The sequence below is a fragment of the Astatotilapia calliptera genome, chromosome 1 (assembly GCF_900246225.1).
Source record: "Astatotilapia calliptera chromosome 1, fAstCal1.2, whole genome shotgun sequence".
In the NCBI taxonomy this organism is placed as follows: domain Eukaryota; kingdom Metazoa; phylum Chordata; class Actinopteri; order Cichliformes; family Cichlidae; genus Astatotilapia; species Astatotilapia calliptera.
This window is the reverse complement of record NC_039302.1, coordinates 30,739,048-30,756,654: the sequence shown is the minus strand read 5'-3', so window position 1 is coordinate 30,756,654 and position 17,607 is coordinate 30,739,048. Positions and strand designations below refer to the sequence as shown.

Sequence of the window (17,607 nt, the reverse complement as noted above, 5' to 3'; positions counted from 1 at the left end):
GGCTATTTATACTGGATGGTTACAATAAAGCTATTTTAACAAGCATACATTGAAAAACTCGCAATACATCGAGTATATTCAATGCATCGTCCACCCCTAAACAGAAGGTTGGAAAAACATTGCTTTGATGAGTCTTGGTTTTTGCTGTTACATTTGGATGACATGATCAAAATTTGGCTTAACTAAGATGAAAGCATGGATCCATCCTGTCTTGTATCAACAGTTCAGTTTGGTGGTACAATGATGTTGTGGATATTTTCAATGAACACAACTGGGCCCCTTACCACCAACGGAACAACAGTTAAATGCCTGCCTGAATAATCACCACAGTATACCCACCTTTGATGGCTGCTTCCAGCAGGATAACGCATCAAAATTTAGATCATGTCAAACTTTTTTCAGCACAACTGTAGGGTCATAATTTGTATTAGCAGATATGACCATCGCAATGACCGCAAGCTCATTGCACTCAAATGGTCTTCACTGTAGCCAAATTTATTCCAAGAAAGCACTTAGTGGTAAAGTTGAACAAGAGAATTGAGAGTCACATCATGAAATATAATCAGTTTTTTTCTGGTTATTTTTTTGTTTCTTTCATAACCTGGCCTCATGTCTTGCATTTGGGTGTCCTCTATAGCAGTTGCATCCCATAACGTTGAGCAGAGGCTTAAAATTTGCAATAATTAATTTTTTTTTCCATTACCAAGTGCCAAGTTTATGACTACCAAAAAAAAAAAAACTTGACCATTCTCTGAAATGTGAAAAGTATGATTTAACAACAAGATGGTAATTAGATTCAGGAGAATAGACGGCATTAAAAACTGAACACCTAAGATGTGTTCCAGCAATCTGACCAGCAGCCAGTATCAGAAACCACAACATTACCTGCAGTTATCCATTGTTATTCTTATTCACTGTATTGCAGATAAGATATTCAGTGACTCATTTTTACTATCGAGTACTTACCGCAGTTGGGGATGACACGACTATGTAAAATTACCACTGAATACTGCCTACACAAGAAATTTAAACAAAGAAGCAATATTTTGAGGGGAAAACAATGTCTTTGGGTAAAACTCTAATATGTTGAAATGTTTATTGTTATTCAATTCAATTCAATCTTTATTGGCAGACTTCATGTCCATAAAAACAAGACAAGACACAAGAAACACACACACAACTCCACCCCCCCCCCCCCCCACCCCCCAACACAAGGTATAAACCATTAAATATATATATGTATATAAATAAGTATATAAAGCATTTGTAAAAATATAAAACCATAATATACATAAAACACAATTACTTAAAATAAATCAATAAATACACAAACACTTTAACCAGTGCTTTCTGAGACTGGATGAGTAACGGGAACCACTCACTGTCGGATCTGTAAGTGCTACAATTATACTGTTACTCAAACCATCCAGTCGTTCTCTAAAATTGAACATTAACTTTCTTAAAAGTGCTTTAAAAGTCCAGACACCCACAGCTACAAACATCTGGCTGGCACTACCACTTCTAGGTATCCTGCAAAGGATTCTCATCGCATCATTATATGCAACATGCAGCTTCTGCATGCTACATTGCTTGTAGGATGACCACAAGGGGGCAGTATATAGCGGTGTGCAATACGCTTTAAACAAAGCCACTTTAACTGGAAGTGAACAAAAGCTGAATTTGCGTGCAATAGTATTTGCCTGCACATAGAGCTTACATCGTTGTCTGTATATGTCATCATCATAATTCATTTGCTCAGTAATAAAGTGACCGAGGTATTTCACCTTTTTATGAACTTCAAGAGTTTTTTGTGCCAGTTTAAACAAAGGGAAATTTAGCTGTTTATCCTGCTTGGTTCTACATATCAAAAAAGCACTTTTAGCAGCATTGTACTCAATGTCATATTGCACACCATATTCAGTACAGACATTAAGAAGATCCTGTAACCCAGCACTGCTTGGACTAAAAACAACCAGGTCATCTGCATACATAAGATGATTTATCAATGTTTTACCTAATATACACCCAGTGTTACAGGCTCTCAGCTGTATGGACAAATCATCAACATATAAATTAAATAAAATTGGAGACAAAATCCCACCCTGTGTAACACCATTGCTGACACCAAAGGGGGCAGAAATACTGCTTCCCCATTTAACCTGCATGTTCTGATGAGCGTACCAGTAAGAGAGAATCCTCACGATGTATTGAGGAACTCCCCGTCTCTTCAGTTTATCAAAAAGTTTTCTGTGGTTCACTCGATCAAAAGCCTGTTGAAATCACCCAATTCTTTGAATCTTTGGGCTGAAGGAAGGACAATACTCGGTGTATATATGCTCAATCAACAATCATATATTTCCATACAATTCAACAGTCAGAGCATTACAACGTCCGGACGGGAGAGATGCTACCAGAGGGTCAGGCACATGTCTCAAAATGGTGACGGGTTGCTCAGCTTTTTATAGTCTCTAGTGGCCCCCATCTAGTCGTAAAAGCCAAAACATCACATTCTTTCTCTGTTACAGCGCCTAAGTTATGACCTCGGCAGTTGTTTCTCTGCTTTCTGTAAGGTGGGGGTGTGGAATGTGGTCTATCTATCTCCCCTGTCTTTAGACACAGAGTCTCCTGCTTACAACCTTCTCTTCATGATTCAACAATTAAGCATGTCAAGAAAACAGTGTAACACATTCCCAGCAGATCAAGGATACAGAGTGATGCACATTTATCTAATGAACTAATATGTGAATATGTTCTGTTAACTCAAAAGTATAATGAGAACTAAACTACATATAGCTCACACACTCTATGTTAAAGGGTATAACATGATCTACAGCAGTTAACATAATTCAACTATTTTGATTACATATATAAGGTAACATATAATAACAGAATAATCTAACAAGCCTTAAAGGCATCAATGAAACACATGAGGACAGATGAATTTTTAGCCCTATACAAACTGACTATTTCCTTGAGTGCATATATGCACATGTCAGTGCCATGCTTTGGTTTGAAGCCAAACTGATTATCCAGAGAAGAGATGAACACACTCATTCTGTCAAACAAGATTCTTTCTAACACCTTAGATAAAATACTGGCTAGTGCAATTGGCCTGTAATTATCCAAACAGCTCACTTTTGCAGCTTTGTCTTTCATAACTGGTACCAGTAAAATACACAGCATTGAGTCTGGTAATATGCCATGAATCATAAACCCAGTGAAACAGAGTGCTAAAAGAGGAGCTAGCCTTAAACTAGCATGTTTTAAATGTTCTGCAGTGATGTGATCCAAACCAGAGGATTTATTATCAGACAACCTATGAATGGCTTCATATACTTCATGTGTCCTTACACTTATTGTGTCATTACTCATGTCAAGATTGTCCTCATATGGATCACTTTTTATGCAGTTAAACAACGCACTGTAATGCTGTCTCCATAATGCTGCAATGTTATCTGCCCCAGAAACACCTTCAACAGTTGATGGTAGAGATGGTTTACAGTTATTAAGAGCTTTCACCTCTTTCCAAAAATCTGCCGTATTATTACACAGCATTTTCCTGGCCAAAGAATCTGCTCTCAGCATTTGCTCATTTTTAGTTATAAAGCGAACAGCGTACTTATATCTGGCATTCGCACATTTTTTCTGTTCAAATTCTGGGCCTTGTTTAGGTCTTCCAGCCATGGCCCAACATTTATAAGCTATGCGAGCTTCATCGTGGTACATGGATACTAGGGCTGCCACAAACGATTATTTTGATAGTCGACTAGTCACCGATTATTTTTGCGATTAGTCGACTAATCAGATCATCATCCATTGGACATAAAACGTTCAGCTTATTGCACCAGCAGCATCTGCTCATATATAACTATCATTAGCTTACAGCTTTAAGTGTTTAAGGTATGTGCTAACTAAAAATAAAGACAAGATGATAGTTTATTAAATTTTAATGAAATTTGCAGATTGTTTCGGTGAAGTTTAATAAACTCCTTGCTATCTAAAATACAGTGGGGCAAAAAAGTATTTAGTCAGCCACCGATTGTGCAAGTTCCCCCACCTAAAATGATGACAGAGGTCAGTAATTTGCACCAGAGGTACACTTCAACTGTGAGAGACAGAATGTGAAAAAAAAATCCATGAATCCACATGGTAGGATTTGTAAAGAATTTATTCGTAAATCAGGGTGGAAAATAAGTATTTGGTCAATAACAAAAATACAACTCAATACTTTGTAACATAACCTTTGTTGGCAATAACAGAGGTCAAACATTTACTATAGGTCTTTACCAGGTTTGCACACACAGTAGCTGGTATTTTGGCCCATTCCTCCATGCAGATCTTCTCGAGAGCAGTGATGTTTTGGGGCTGTCGCCGAGCAACACGGACTTTCAACTCCCGCCACAGATTTTCTATGGGGTTGAGGTCTGGAGACTGGCTAGGCCACTCCAGGACTTTCAAATGCTTCTTACGGAGCCACTCCTTTGTTGCCCAGGCGGTGTGTTTTGGATCATTGTCATGTTGGAAGACCCAGCCTCGTTTCATCTTCAAAGTTCTCACTGATGGAAGGAGGTTTTGGCTCAAAATCTCACGATACATGGCCCCATTCATTCTGTCCTTAACACGGATCAGTCGTCCTGTCCCCTTGGCAGAAAAACAGCCCCATAGCATGATGTTTCCACCCCCATGCTTCACAGTAGGCATGGTGTTCTTGGGATGCAACTCAGTATTCTTCTTCCTCCAAACACGACGAGTTGAGTTTATACCAAAAAGTTCTACTTTGGTTTCATCTGACCACATGACATTCTCCCAATCCTCTGCTGTATCATCCATGTGCTCTCTGGCAAACTTCAGACGGGCCTGGACATGCACTGGCTTCAGCAGCGGAACACGTCTGGCACTGCGGGATTTGATTCCCTGCCGTTGTAGTGTGTTACTGATGGTGACCTTTGTTACTTTGGTCCCAGCTCTCTGCAGGTCATTCACCAGGTCCCCCCGTGTGGTTCTGGGATCTTTGCTCACCGTTCTCATGATCATTTTGACCCCACGGGATGAGATCTTGCGTGGAGCCCCAGATCGAGGGAGATTATCAGTGGTCTTGTATGTCTTCCATTTTCTGATGATTGCTCCCACAGTTGATTTTTTCACACCAAGCTGCTTGCCTATTGTAGATTCACTCTTCCCAGTCTGGTGCAGGTCTACAATACTTTTCCTGGTGTCCTTCGAAAGCTCTTTGGTCTTGGCCATGGCGGAGTTTGGAGTCTGACTGTTTGAGGCTGTGGACAGGTGTCTTTTATACAGATGATGAGTTCAAAAAGGTGCCATTCATACAGGTAACGAGTGGGGGACAGAAAAGCTTCTTACAGAAGACGTTACAGGTCTGTGAGAGCCAGAGATTTTCCTTGTTTGAGGTGACCAAATACTTATTTTCCACCCTGATTTACGAATAAATTCTTTACAAATCCTACCATGTGAATTCATGGATTTTTTTTTCACATTCTGTCTCTCACAGTTGAAGTGTACCTCTGGTGCAAATTACTGACCTCTGTCATCATTTTAAGTGGGGGAACTTGCACAATCGGTGGCTGACTAAATACTTTTTTGCCCCACTGTATAACAAGACACCGGAGAATATTCTCGAGCATCTCACACTTCTGATGATCAGCTGTCAGCTTGACGTTTATTCAGCCATGTAAAAACTACAACTTTAATCTCAGCCAAACCGATTTACGCAGGAACAAATAAAATACTAAAATAAGCCAAACAATAACATTTTTAAGTTATCTAAGTGACTTATATATCATGTTTAACCTGAGCATCGAAAGACAGCGGTGTGTTTGAAAAGATCTGTCGGGAGTCCGGTGTTCTCACGGCTCTAGTGAGCCTAGCCCCCGGCTCGCTATCGAGCTAGTGGGTAACAGATGTCTCCGAAAACGTCGGAGCGCTTTTGAAAATATGTGGTGTCCTGATAAACTGAGCAGATATTTGAGGTTTACACAGCTACATTCTCGCCTGAAAATATGATAAACGTTTATTTTGTGACTCAGAAAGAATAATAAGAGTAATATTAAAACTAACTAGCTGCCGCCATTGTTGGAAACTGAGCTGGGCCGCGCTATGAATTCTGGGACACCGCTTCTTCTTCTTCGGGGTTTAACGGCAGCTGGCATCCTTGTATATGCAGTGCTGCCATCTTCTGTTTCAGTCCGTTATTACACTCTTAAATCCTACTACTTATTCCTGCGTCTTTTGTGATCCTACAAAGCTTCAAACGACGCCTCGACTATTAAATTAGTCGTCGACGATTTTGATAGTCGACGTAATCGTGACTAGTCGACTAATCGTGGCAGCCCTAATGGATACATGTTCTTTCCAACCAGGTCTGATGTTAGGTTTCTTATGCTTATATTGTTTATCAAGCAGTGTACCACTTTCATGCAAAGCAGTCACTATATCATCATACATGGAGCAGAGTAAATGTTTATGCACAGCATTCTTACAGTTGACATCCTTGCACAAAATAGCTTCTTTGGGCAAAGAAGCTATTTTATCATAAGGAGGAAAAAATGAATTTGAATTCAAACTTATATCATGTAATAATTTAGTTATTTAAAATTTCATAGTTAAAGAAATATTTTTATCATAATGAATTGTGCTGTTTGTTTTATTTTTAGCTTATCAGTTCCTCATAAATAACAAGAAAGTGCACAGATTTCTGTCAAATAAGATAACAATGTCATTGCCTAGGCATGTCCACTAACTAGATATAGTAGAACATGATTGATTAAATTAGATTAAATCCAAAATTCTCGACTGTTAATTTCCCAAAGATCGATAGCAAGTCAGCATTACAAACTGGTGATGATAAAAAAAACATTGACAATATAGTTCTCACCTCTGTCCCTGATGGCGTGGCCCCCGGTGAATCCACTTTACGTTTTTTTCGGGGTCCAATGGCGGCTAGTGCTGTAAGGTTGGCATCCCGCTGCCTCATCTGGGCCAGTTCCTGTTGTTGCATCTAGTGAAAACATAAGAAACAATCAGACCTTACTATGAACATAAGATTCACATCTAGTATTTCCACATTTTCACATGTTGTTCAGTTCTTCTAAGTCTTATGCACATAATAAATTTGCATCATGGCAGTGCATCCAGACACATTAGCTTAATGCTCCTCCCAAATGTACTTACTGTTGTTGTACTTGTTGTTCTTTCATAATGCTGAGAGATCGTTTTTTTATACTTCTTATGATATTCAAGATTCCTTTTCTTGAATATCATAAGAAGTATAAAATAACAGATCTCTCATCAATATCACTGTATTGTTTTAAATGTCACTCTCAATGTTGACATATTCCTAATTTAACTGGGCTTCTTCATTGACAATAAATGTTGAACTCGATCTCGAACTCTGAAATTAAACTTTTTACTTGTGCATACTGATGGAGCAAAACTTCAAAATATCACCATCTCCCTGTGATGAACCCAAAACCAAATAAAGGGGCACCATAGCAGTTACATATAGCCAGCCAGTAATACTAACCCCCAAACTGCAATTTGCAATCAGAGGCTCAAAAAAACAACAACAACTGTCAGGCATATAAGATTAAGATCAAATGTAAGAATAAGAATTAAAGGGGACTGCAAAAACAAAAAACAAAAACAAGATTTCTTGAACTGTATAAGTAGAATTTCCTGAGCAAAACAAAATGGTAGACTGTTCTCAGCCATTAACCGAGCTCCTCTCAAAGACTATGTGTGTGTAGTCACATGGTTCTGAGGATGTGTGGGGGTTGCGGGGAGGCACTGCCCAAGGTAATGTCATGCCTACCCTCAGGGTTGAGGGGGAATCCAGCATTGCTGGGAGCTGCCCTTTATATTGGGTGGAGGTGTGAGGGCCTGGGGCCACGGTACAGAGGGTGTCAGCACTCCCTTCAACATTCAAACAAAGTATACAGACACACAACACACACACACACACATGCCTATCAATCTTGGCCACAGCACAGGGAATGCCTACCCACCAGCTTGCCTGCGTGTCTGCCCGCTGGGGGAGTGAGGCCTGGGTTGAAGCGTACAGGGACAATCAATGTGCGCCTTGATGTCTTTCATGTTCTTTTATGTTATCTCTCAGCATGTGTTCGCTGGGCACTGGTGTTTGCGTGAGGCATGTATGTTGTCTGATCAGGGGAAAATTTCATGTTACTTTCAGATGGCGCTCTGTAAAAGGTTGCTTTGGTGTACAAAGTCTGATCTTAAATGTGCATGCAGTTGCTTCTGATTTTTTCCTAAAATCCCGCTGGCAAGGCATGCCCTTTAGGGTGTTGCCACTTCACATTTAGCACGGCGGAATGTTGAAAGATTCAAACACGCTGACAACACAAAGTAGGGGGAATAATAGCAGCAGTACCAACCAGCTCAATGAATAAACTACATTTATTTATTCCTTTTACATTGGATAGTGGTCAAAATAAAGATTTTGACTAATAGTAACAATTTGGACAAATGTTGAGTCAGGCTCTTAAAGTCATGCAAATGTATACAGGCATTAGAATAGAGTCACACACTAGGGATTGTGGCTGGATATGGCAAACAGAGTGGATATGATTTTTGCCCCTGTCTACATGGAAAAGGCTGCATTAATATTATCACTGTTATCCTTATTAGGCTTTGCCACAAACAACAGACAAACCTCTTCAGGCCTGACCTTAAAGAATCCCACTGAAAAGTGAGCCGTGACAGAGCATAGAGAGTGAGAGAGCGAGAGACAGAAAGAGAGTGAGTGAGGTCCGCTATCTCACTGATGGCACCAGGATGCCGGCAACTCTGGCTGGCAGTTGGCACCAGGCATGGGCTCCCAGCGCCCACAGCAACTGCCTGCATTTTCAGATTTATGACTGTATGATGAATGTAGACTTCATTTTACCATCTGCAACCCTCCAGTCTGCGTTTCCCGTCAGTAAAGTGGCCGCCGTGACAGTGGGAGACTTATTTCTGATTTCAATCTGGTGCCATTATGCAGAGTCTACCTTCCTTTGTTGACTGCCAGTGGATACAAGCCAGAGTTGAGTAGGGCTGGGGCAGACTTGCTTTGCCTTACAACTTTCTCTGGCTACCCTTAAATGTTTACATATGTATGCTCATATGGTCACACAGAGGTGTACAAATGCTATGAACTCCCCTTTTGTAAACCATTCTTGATTGTCTGTTGTATGTTATATGTAGCACCATGGCCTGCAAGGAACATTATCCTGTTTCACTGTGTACTGTACCACTGCACGTTTGGAATGACAGTAAAACCGCTTGACTTAAAATGGTAGCAGCAAAAATATTTACCTTTTCCAAGATCCAGTAATAAGGTTCTGACACCATACTGTTAAATACACCGTCAGTCTCTTCTAGTATGTTTTTACAAACAGAGCTATTCATCTTTCCTAATGATGTTCCTGAAAAAGATTTTACAGACTGACAATGCTGATGATTTATTTTTTATTTTTTTGCAGGAGGACATCTTTTCACATTCTTTAATCTTGTAGAAATACAAAAAAAGCAGAACCGTGACTTCTAAGTGCAATAATCGCTCTGAACCTTCTGGAGTACGCTGTCAGCACTGTTAAGCGATAGGTACAATCATTGCCAAAAACTGCAAAGGTCACCATTGGAATTCTTCCCGGACTGGGAAAATAACCAGCTGACAAGATGCATACATTTGCCAAGTCCGATCAATGGTACCACATAAATATCTGCTGTTCTGAAGTCACTTAAATACCAGTGCTTCCAGTCTGCCGGTATGCCCTTTGTAGGCAAGGAAATGGGACTTGTAAAGTCAAATTATTAGCAAAGGTCAGGAGATGTAGAACATTTCTGAGATAACCCAGAAAATCAATCTACAGCTTTGCTATGAGATTTAAGTTTATATACGCGCAGGTGGCAATTATAAAGTAAGGTAAAACAGTTAATGAGAATATTACAATTGTTCTAATTAAACTGTTCCTTTGCTTTTGTAAATGTAAATTATGACTACTGGATTTAAATAGCTTTTTAAAATGATTTATTATAACATTGTACTGCAGATTAAGTTCCCAGGATAAGAAGAAACCTGTTGTACAAGCATGTTTAAAATTTATGAAGTTCACGTATTTTATTACTCATATTTTTAATAGCAAAAAATAGGAAAATCCTCTTGATTTGATCTGTGATCAACTGTACTGTTTTTTGTTCTTTTCAGTCACCTGCTTCCCAACATCATGAATTATTTACAAGTTAACTCGAGCTCTGCGCCCTTAATAGATTCGTTAAAGTATCTGTCAAGACGTAAGTAAGAAATAACATGGGTTTTTCTTATCACAGAAGAAAGAGCAGTATGCCCCCTTATGATGCAAAAATGTCTAAAATACAGAAAGAACCTTAGAGCGGTCTGACACGCTTGGAGTGAAGAGGAGGATAAGCTGTAGGAGCCATGATGGCCAACCTGCCGTTTTCCATCTCTGCTGTTTTTAACAAAGTCTTTTCTCTCCTCTCCCCCTGCTCCTGGCCTGGGGGACTGCTTGCGGCCCTCCAGACGCTTACAGACAGATGTCCTTGCTAGAGCAGAACATGCTCTGCTTGACGTCACAAGCAGCTACAGGGCTATGAAGGAAGCTAAAGGGCTGTTCGCCCTGCAAAGCCCACAATATAGTGTATAAGGAAGATCATGGGTTTTTGGGTTTTCAGTTAGTGTCTGTCCTAACACCCCCTCCAAACACCCCTCAAAAGCTTTGATCCAATACAACAAAGCAGGCAGCTTTTTACTATATAGACAAAGCATATGTTGTATTTGGTGAATGTCTTTCTTGGACCCAAGGCCCCTGGTGCAAACATTTTTTAAACAGTGATGGGTACAAACTTCGCTGTTTTGCAGTTTCTACATTCATTCTTTATCTTCTAATAGTGTAGAAAAGTTTGAGAGACAAAAATGTACCAAAATACTACAACCACAGCATATTGTCTTTTGCTCTTTTAAACTACCCAGTCTCAATAAATTTAAAGTGTATCACTTTTTTCTTAAAATACAGCCAAATTGCCAGCATTAAAAATAAGTCATCTGATGCTGACTACATAAAAAGTGTTAAATTAATGATAACAGTAGTCAATGCCAGCAGTTTAAGAGAAAGGCAGGAAGGCTTTAACTGGCAGTGTGTCAACTCACTAATTGTAAAAAGATAAAAAGTCTGCGCACGGATTTACAGAAACAGTCTATGGTCTGCCTCTAATACACTTGTGGATATATTATACAGCTTCAAGTACATTACGTCCACAGGACCAGGATATAATCAAATGCATGCAAAATGTAGTTATAAAAAACTATATTTATTCTTTTTTAATGGAACCATAAGTAAACACAATAAGGTTTTAGTTTTTAGCTTCACTGGCAGTGTGGTTCCAGGGATTGCAGTGTCAGTCTTACACGACAATGTTAGATGAATTTCTAAAATTTGTAACATTCTGTTAGACTGTCATGTGACCTTGTGTAGATGACACTATTTTGTATTATTTATTAATGAAGTAATAATAAAATTAATATAAGGTTTAAAAAAAGTAATAACTTTTGATTGTTCATAAGAATGGTTTGGTATTTTGTAATATTTGCATGAAAGAAAAAAATCTCTGCTAAATCAATGCAGACATTATCACTGGGAAACTATTGCATGTCTATATGTAACTGTGCATAGCAGTGTAGGTCTGACAGACTGATGTTTATTTAGTATTTAATTATTAATAATTAATACAAAACAGAAAAAAGGATATGTGCACATTAAATATTTTTGATTATATTATATTCATTTCATATGAATGAATTAATCTGATGCAAAGGCAATGTCTTTTCTTTAGCATGAATTCGAATAATAGATTTTTTGTTTGTTTGGTTTCTTAATAAAGACTGCTTTTGAAATTCAGGTATTTGTAACATTGCGTGTTCATTTGTCTAAGTTTCCCACTAACATAAGAGTGTGTGTGTGTGTTGACATTTTATGTATGTTTTTTATGTATGTCTGTAATCCATGCAACTCATTCACCTGACACCCACATGGCCGACATTACGTGAACATCTGTGAGCCGCATCTTGAGGCCTTTCTTCATGTGAAGTGCCTGGCAGTTAGTTTGCTGCAGGCAGAGGGGCCATTTGCAGTAACCAATCAGGTTTCCCTTCTCCATCTGCACTCATACACTACAAAGAGACGAGTTGAGCCACGACCTGCTAATGTAGGCAAGTGTGGATAGAGACATGTTTGGCTTCATTAGACAAACTGAACTGCAAATAGGAGAACACCATAAAATATTTTGTATTATTATTATAGTGAATTTATATTTAAAGATTTATAATATTTATAACGCTTAAAGTTAAACTATGCGATATTCAGTGTGCATTACTAATATGTTCTGACACATTATATACGGCACTTAAAACTTTGGATTTGCAAAGATACTAGTCTTTCTGAATAGATAGGCAATAGATAATTTAGACAGATATAATAGATAATAAATCACCCAAAGTTAAAAATGTAATAACAAAGCGACATAAACTGTTTTGAAATTCAGTTTCATCATAAATTCTTTGCACATAAATTGTGATTGTGGTATTTTACCTATGGAGCAAAATGTGCAAGATCTAATAGTCTTGGCGCAGTGTGTTCCTTTTCCTCTGAAGTTGAGTATGTCTGAAGTCCTTCCAGGGCGAAGGACCAATTATTTAGAGCCCTCAGTTGTCCCTGGAGCTAAGGTCATTATGTGAGTGTCACTATCACAGCCCTGTGGTTCTTCTTCATATGCAACTTATTTGCAGGAATTAAAATGTATAAAGGGACACTGCATGAAATACATGAATAAATTGAATATGTCTTACAGACTTCGTGCCTTTACTTTGGAGTAAGTAATGCTTCTATAAATAATAACATTTGCACGACACATTTTGCCAAGGAACGGTGTTTAATGAAGGAGCCAGAAATCAGTGTTAAGCAGATTCTGACAGTGTTACACCGGAGCGACAGGGAAAGAGGAGTGATCATTAAAAATACTGCTTATCTAAGGGAAAATTTCCTACTTTAAATGTTCTCTCGCTTTGTCTCGTTCTATGCTGCTGTGCTTCGTCTAGCAATCTTCTCTCTCCCTGTCTTGCTCTCTTTTTTTAACATTTAGATTTGCCGCTCGTCACCTTCTATTGATCACGCCTCATTTGCATCCAGGAAAAGATGAGAACTCAGATATTCACACTCCGAGAGAGGACGATCTCAATGATTTATTCATTTCCAAATCAAAAAAAAGGAGTGAAAGGAAGGTAGATGAGAAGGGGAATCTTCATAGGCAGCAGGCGACTAGGAGGCTCTGAGGCTGGGCTCTTCTTCCCCACACCGCCCCTAGGCACATGGTGTGCAAGTCCTCCTAATTAACAAGGTGAATCATGCTGCCGCTCTCTAATTAGCCAACATGACAATCTAATGGAAACATGCAGGCCGAGCTGGCACACTTAGCATCACCTCTCAAAGACCCCCGCTACTGTCCTTCCCATAAGATTTCCACAAAAATGACTCTTTAGATTTTAAATGAGAAAAAAGAGAAAGGTGGGGCACAGCAGTTCAGGGAAGTGTATTTTTGGGAAAGGTCAGGAGGGAGAAGGTAGTTGATGTGGGCAAGCTATTTTTTCCCCTCTCCTATCCTCTGTGTGCGGTGTTTGTTGCCTAATTGAAACATGTCCTGCCTCCTGCTTCCCTCTCACTTATATCCCAGGCAAAGGAGGCTGGCACCTCGCCACCAGCATAGCTCAGCATAGCTCAGCATGCCCAATTCCCTTGTCGCTTGAGTCCCAAGGAGTGCTCCGGCGCACAAAGAGAAAAGTGAACCTACAGGCTTGTACAGCAACTAGACGAGTCGCTATCTCCCTCTGAGGCAAAAAAAAAATCTCCTTTTTTTGTTGTTTTCCTTCTCATTACAGCACTTTGTAATATTCGAAAACACACAGGAACACCAAAGGTACTTTTAAAGCCTGTTTCTATTTTTTTTTTTCATGTAATATGTCTTGAGGTGAAGAAAAAAAACTGAAGTTGGAACTACAGACAACAAAGCAACAAATAAAAAATAAGGTTACAGTGTACTATTAAGTAGCCTGCATATCTGGAGGACCTACAAAACAGACCTTTCTTATGTGATAATTAAATTATCCATCTTAACCTGTTTCGTGATCTTTCAGAAAAATAATTGAAATCAAGTTGAAAACATATTAGATTAAAAGCACTCTTGTTAAATTTTTTTTTTTTTTTAGAAAAATGATTTTTTTTAAAGAACCTAATATATAAAATATACTCAAGAAGCACACATGCATGTTCCTGTAACCATGATTGTGCAAGTTGACCACGATGGCTGCTGCTCAAGTGAAATGAATGTATTGTGTATCTGTAAGGCTAGAAGACAAGAATATAATAACTATGAATTGGGACACACATAACAGCAGGAATTCTCTTTGAAAGTCAGCATGGAGAGGGAGCAAATGTGGAGGAGGGTAGCAGGCTTTTGCCCTGGGGCCTACCTAATGGGGGACAGCGCTCCTTTGAGCAGAGCAGTTTGAGGAGGGCCAGAGGATGAGAGCCTATGAACTCGGAGATATAACTGGCCTAATAAAAAGCAAGGGGCTGTTACATCGTCTTCTGACAAAGTGTGAGGCTGCATCTGATGGGGCTCATAGTGTGGGTGGATTCCAGTTTCGCCACGACCTGGTCACTTGTGGCGAAGGCAAGGCCAGTCAAACACATGTATATGTGTATTAAGGACTGGCTGAACAAACAGGTACGATCTAAATAACACAAAACATTAATGCAAACAGTTCTTGAGAATATAGGCAATATATGGGTAAAGTATATTCCTTTGAAAAAGGCTCTGCATATCTCACGTGAATAGTGGTCTAAGTGAATTCAGACTCTAACATATATGTTTGCACCTCAGGAAGGATATATACCTGCAGGCTTTTAATTGGAGCCATGCAAGGTTCAAAGTTGAGCAAGAGCAGAATTAATTTGGTAGAGGTTCAAGACATTTCAAGCAATGCTGCTGCGTCAAATGGGCAAAAAAAAATCTCTCAATGCCTGAAGAAGAAAAAATATTTGAGGAAAATTATTCTAACAAAAACCTTTGAGATTCCCATTGGAGAGCTCTCGGTTTCACACAAGTCTTCTGGAATCACTCTAAGCTAGAAGTGGAGTGTTGCTGCAAGGGCATGGTAATGTGGAAGAATGGAAAAAGAATGAGAGGAGAGAAGAGGAGAGTAGAAGACCATGTACTCCCTTACGCTCCCTCCCACATCATCTAAAGGTCTGCCAGTGATTGGGCTGGCAGTGGGAGACAGACTGTGTTAACCATTTTTTAACCTTTATTTATCCAGGGAAGCTTGACTAAGCCCCCCGCTGCTTCTAAGAAACACCCTGTTACTAAATCTCACCACAGAGTTCTGCTGTGGAAACTAAAAGAATTTGAATCAAGTGCTGAAAATGTGCTGAATGTTCACTTTTAGTAGTTTCTTCTGTAGTTTTAGTGCTTTCTGCGGTGTTAATTTCCCTTTGTGCGTCTCTCGTCCTGCCTTGTATTTGCTTAAAACAGCAAGGATGATCATCTCACAAGGATCTCAATCCTCCTGCGCTTTTCGTTTTTTCCAACAGCACACAAGCTTCACGTCTGCAGTTGTCCAAGCATCTTAGCAAAAACACCTAAAATTAAGACCTCAGTGGCTTAAGTGTTAAACCATGAGCTCCCTCAACCTCCGAGCCAAACAGCTTTGACTAATGCCCCACTTATTTGTTTTTGTATTATTAACAACATCAACTGTCTAATAAAGGCATAAAATGCTGGGAAATCATTTTTAAGATGTATGTAGATCTCTTTTCAATTTAGAGAAGAATATAAGTCAATATCTAAGTCTTTTGTTTGTTTTTTTCTTTTTAGGAATTTTGAAACACTTGTTCGACTAAGGGTAAATCCAGATTCACTCTCTATGGGATATCACAGAACCTTGACACCTGTCTGAAAACATCCTCTATTCAGACCCTAAAGGACATGACTTGTGATGACAAATGTGAAGCACTTCCTGGAAAACATAGTTAAATTTGTTTTTATGCTATTCTATTATTCCTCCACAGGGTTGGACTTGCAAGCTACAAGTAGTGAGCCTGGCTGCCCTCAGAGCACAATTTTTTATTTCGTTTTTTTTTTTAAGTTCGCCATCATCATGTTTGAATAAGATCACAAAGCGGAAGCCGGAGAAGTCTTCCAATGCTGCTTATCTTTGCACACCAAGATTCAGGACAAGGTATGTCCAGTCTGGGGATAATGCACAATAGGAGAGCCAGCTGAGCATCAGACTGGTCCTCAGCTTCAGTATTTAATCCTGGAAAATGCATGTCATATTTCTCAAGATGTTGAGAAAAGTCTGAGTCCAACACTGAGGAGCTTTGGGATGAAGTCCTTGCTGGTAAGTGGGCTGACCACATGGAGTATATTGAGGGGTTATTTGACCCGGAGCCCTTTGAGAGTGCTAACCAGCCACAGTAGGAGATAGCCAGTTTATCAGAGGATGAAACCTGGTAGCAAAGCCCTGGCTCTCATCTCTTACTCTATATTGGGGAATGTGGATGACTTCGCGCTTACAGGAAGGGAGCCTCTTTAATAGCTTTCAAGTGTGTTGTGAACAATCAACTACTTGCTCCTTATGTAGCCATAATTCTTCTTTCTAAATAACATTTATTTTATAAAAGGCACTCATTGAAGCAGTGGTGTAAATGACAGAATTTTTCAGACTTTTTTCATTGCTTTTTGAAGACATTCTGTCAATTAAGTCTATTTCGCAAGTGGGTATTTCTGCCTATCATGTTGGGTCTGAAAGAATAAGGCTAGGTGGTTCTGCTCTTCTTAAATGGGTGTGCTGGCTGGTTAAATTGGAAATAAAGCTTTTTTAAGCTTTTTTTAAAGCTCATTTTAAAAACAGAAACATCGGTTTTGTGTTTTGCACACAAACTCGTCATTACAAACATATGTTTTTAACTCTCTATAATTGTTTTTGTTCAAGATAAGATTTTTATGGATATTTTTTGATATAAAACTCCACTGCTTCTCACTTCCACAAAGGTGGTGGGCAACCTCCATATTTTATTCTTGGATTGCCAAGATTACGTTATTTGCTGTTGGAGATTGTGGATTTTTATCCCCAGAAGTAAATCTCTATCTAAACAGCACTTTGGTGATGTGTTGTTTGAATTCTTGATTGTCAACATTTATTTCTTCATATTATAACTTCTTTTTTCTTTATTTATTTAAAAAATGTTAATAATGACTTGAATAAATATCAATTAACAAAAACTTAAGCATTCATAAATATAATAGCATAGTAAAGACTTTCTCAAAAGCTTACAGTCACAAAGGTCTTCCTTTACCTCACTCTCAGATAGCGCAATTTCGATCAAGGCTAATGCAGCGTCATAGATTCTGTTGAAAGGGATATAAACTTGCATCTTGCTGCAGTCTGTTGGTTATCATTGCAAACCTTATCTTTGGTTCCACCATGAGTATGTGACAGCTCACTAGGCGATATAT

General features: G+C 39.0%; 1 protein-coding gene across 1 annotated transcript in view; it reads right to left on the bottom strand.

Annotated features, from left to right (window-relative positions):
- LOC113025881 (transcription initiation factor TFIID subunit 4) overlaps positions 1-17,607 on the bottom strand; it is a 100,970-nt gene that overhangs the window by 24,312 nt on the left and 59,051 nt on the right. The window contains exon 13 of the mRNA XM_026174101.1: positions 6,893-7,015. Within this exon, the coding sequence (XP_026029886.1) occupies positions 6,893-7,015 (123 nt within the window). The remainder of the gene's footprint in view (positions 1-6,892; positions 7,016-17,607) is intronic.